Raw genomic sequence first — 3,719 nt, forward strand, 5'->3', positions numbered from 1 at the left:
GTATATCTGTTAGGCCAGCCACTCACTATCAGGTATCAGGTAGACATGATCAGGTGTACCTGTCAAGTCTACCTGATAGTGAGTGGGTGGCCTTAGGATGGTCGGTTATCCAAGATACGGTTTAATTGTGGACTGTACAGATAATTGTGCCGGTATATCGTGATCTAGATAATCGGCCTTAGAACGGTCTTGTCTTGTAATATTATGTCTAGTAACAATCATCTTATAACATATCACTCAACCCGAAACCCTTCTGTCTCTTCTGCTTACAGTGTAGTGGCGGTAACACGAGTCAAATCGTCAACACAGACCCCTCGGCCAAACCCGAGTACTCCATCCCTATCATCACCCCCGCCAGTCATCCACCTCCCAGCGCCACCTATCAGGGATTCGCCGCCACCAAACGTCTCCTCAAATGTTTCCCGTCCCGCAAATCTAATGAATCCCAATGTCCCATGCTGGCGAGCAAAGCTAATAATATTGCTGCTAATAACACAGCGGCTAGTCAGTTCACACTTGAGAAAAAGCTGCGGAAGAAGATGCAGACCAACAACCTCCAGCAGACGACGAAGAAACTTCGCTTCCAGTTGGCGAAGGAACGGAAGGCTTCCACAACATTGGGCATCATCATGACAACGAGTCCCAATGTCCCATGCTGGCGAGCAAAGCTAATAATATTGCTGCTAATAACACAGCGGCCAGTCAGTTCACACTTGAGAAGAAGCTGCGGAAGAAGATGCAAACCAACAACCTCCAGCAGACGACGAAGAAACTTCGCTTCCAGTTGGCGAAGGAACGGAAGGCTTCCACAACATTGGGCATCATCATGAAAAGCTGCGGAAGAAGATGCAGACCAACAATCTCCAGCAGACGACGAAGAAACTTCGCTTCCAGTTGGCGAAGGAACGGAAGGCTTCCACAACATTGGGCATCATCATGAGTGCCTTCACAGTGTGCTGGCTCCCCTTCTTCGTGCTCGCCCTCATCCGGCCGTTCCTGTCCTCCCCAGAGCTCATCCCTCACTCCATCAGCTCGTTCTTCCTCTGGCTAGGCTACGCCAACAGTCTCCTCAACCCCGTCATCTACGCGACCTTGAACCGCGACTTCCGGAAGCCCTTCCAGCAGATTCTCTACTTCAAGTGTTCCTCGCTCAACCACATGATGCGGGAGGAGTTCTACCACTCCCAGTACGGGGATCCGACCCATGAGATAAGGAGCGATCATGAGTTTGATCCAAGTGACATGGAGCATAACATGTGTGATTAGGAGCGATCATGAGTTTGATCCAAGTGACATGGAGCATAACATGTGTGATCAGGACCAGGTGAACAACAATAGTGTCAGTCAGGTGAATGTGACAGGGAATGGTAATGGACTACCCGGGCAGGATATAGACAACAATGAGAGCTTTCTGTGATTTTTAAACAAGGGTCGGCGAGCCAGTCTCTAGGATGTTGAGGACCATGTCCCTAGGGCAGGCATTTCCAATTTCGATGAGTGCAGGGCAAGAGAGTCGGTCTTTACTTCGAGGGCCGTAAGAGGTGATTTGAGGTGAATGTGACTAAGTTGTACATTATTAAAAGTATTGATCTTTTCAAAGGAAAATCTCAGAAACTTCAGAGGTCACTCTAGTAGTGCTCACGGGCCACCGTCGCGTCGTTAGTTGGAAATCCCTGACCTAAGGTGTTGTAATTTAGGACCATGTCCCTGTAGGGTGTTGGAATAGAGGACCATGTTTTTATGATCAAGTTTAACTTGATGACTAGATTTTTGAGTGGCATGAAATCTCAGAAACTTCAGGGGTCACTCTAGTAGTGCTCACGGGCCACCGTCGCGTCGTTAGTTGGAAATCCCTGACCTAAGGTGTTGTAAATTAGGACCATGTCCCTGTAGGGTGTTGGAATAGAGGACCATGTTTTTATGATCAAGTTTAACTTGATGACTAGATTTTTGAGTGGCATTGATTTGCCTATGTTGTGTAATGAACTCAGGATAATGAAATTGACTTTTGTTTCAAAAGTCGCAAACTTATGCTTGATTGTCTGGGTTGCTCCATATAAATATTATAAATTGCTTTGTGTCTCTTCAGTCAAGTTGTTTGGAAGTTCAGTAACTGTATTTAGGTACTGGATACTTATAATACCTATGTATATTGTTTGTATACTTATTGATTGAAATAGCAATAAACCATGATTGAGACTTCAGAGTCTGGGACAAATAAAGTTCTGTGGGACTTAATTAAATAGAACGTTCACCTATGTACATTTCGAATACTAACCCAATTCTCGGAGCTTTCATTGTAAATCTTAGGTACCATAGAAATATGAGTGGACTGCATAGCATTTGCATCAAAGATAGCTAGAATTATCAGTGGATTTCATAGAATTTATATGCAAGATACAATGACTTTTTCCGGTCCCATTTCTTCTTCTTCTTCTTCTTCTTCTTCTTCTTCTTCTTCTTCTTCTTCTTCGCCTTTTCCTTCGTCTTCTCCTCCTCCTCCTTCTCTTTCGCTTCTATGAATAGTTAATATCGCGCTTTCTGGTTTTAAAAGGGTTCGGAGGTTGCTTTGGTCTGTCTGTTTTGTGCATTAGAGGGTTACTCGGATAATGGCTGTTTGTGGCATACCTCCTCAAAGGTAACATTTTAATATTCCCTTTCGGACGGAAAGTTTTACCCATCCGTTTATCCGTAAGTTTTTTTTCTTTTTTTTTTTTTATCTTCTTTTTTGTAAAATATGAAAAAAGTTTCGTGAACTCTTTTCCGTGGAAATTATTTCGTACTGAAAACGGCTTTTAGAGTTCTGTGGGCGCACGGGAACTTTTTCATTAACATTAGTGTATAATCCATAGGCCCAGATGTAATGCCCGCCACTCGGAAGTGTCAGACCTAGGTCTGTCAGAGAGCCTGACTGTGTGTGGCGGAAAAACTTGAGGCCTAGGTCAGTCAGACCGCCTGACTGTGTATGGCGGCATTACACCTCATCTGTGGAATCTTTGGTGGTCTATTTAGTAGCAATGTTATCCAGCCTAAAAGTTGAAAATTTCACATTATTACAACGGTATTATTTACTATTTGTGTGTCAGGAGCCTGGGAATTTCATGTAAATTAATGTTTAATAAAATGTTTCTCTGTAAATACCTCCTACCTATATGTAGATCATAAACAATATTTTCCTGTAAATATGTATGTTATTTAATGGGCATTTCTGTCCATAATATTCGTAATATTTTGAGCTATGACCGTATTTTAGTCCCTCACAGACAAGATGAAAGAGGAGGAGTGAGATAAGGGCTCCCTCTAGAACTCTAGTCTAGAGAAACAGGCAAAGAGAGAGAGAGAAACAGGCAAAGAGAGAGAGAGGGAGGGAGGGAGGGAGAAAGAAAGAAAACATGAATTTTCCCAATACCTATATTTTTTGTAGCTTATTTTCTTGATAGGTAGGTACATAAGAATATTCACCTTTGTAGAACATAATAATAATAATAGTCAGCTTCCATGGCGTAGTGGTCACTGCGCTCGCCTTGCACGCGGGAGACCCGGGTTCGATTCCCGGCGGGGTCATGAAATTTGTATCATGCAAATGATTGATTCCGTGACTGGATGTTGCGGGGCCCACTCAGCCTCGTGAGGAAAATGAGTAGCTATGACATATAAATGCGCATAGCGACCGGTGCCAGCATGGTAGGTAAACATTGGATGTTAGGATTATTGAGATA

At 43.5% G+C, this 3,719-nt stretch overlaps 1 protein-coding gene across 1 annotated transcript; it reads left to right on the top strand.

Annotated features, from left to right (window-relative positions):
- Positions 1-272: 272 nt before the first annotated feature.
- Positions 273-1,266, top strand: LOC103519982 (5-hydroxytryptamine receptor 7-like; the record flags this gene model as incomplete). Its single annotated transcript, XM_008485074.1, has 3 exons — positions 273-477; positions 577-647; positions 853-1,266. Coding segments are annotated over 3 exons (690 nt in total), but the record flags the coding sequence as incomplete, so codon positions are not given.
- Between the last annotated feature and the right edge of the window lie 2,453 nt (positions 1,267-3,719).

This window comes from Diaphorina citri, unplaced genomic scaffold (genome assembly GCF_000475195.1).
Source record: "Diaphorina citri unplaced genomic scaffold, Diaci psyllid genome assembly version 1.1 scaffold3091, whole genome shotgun sequence".
Classification (NCBI taxonomy): Eukaryota; Metazoa; Arthropoda; class Insecta; order Hemiptera; family Psyllidae; genus Diaphorina; species Diaphorina citri.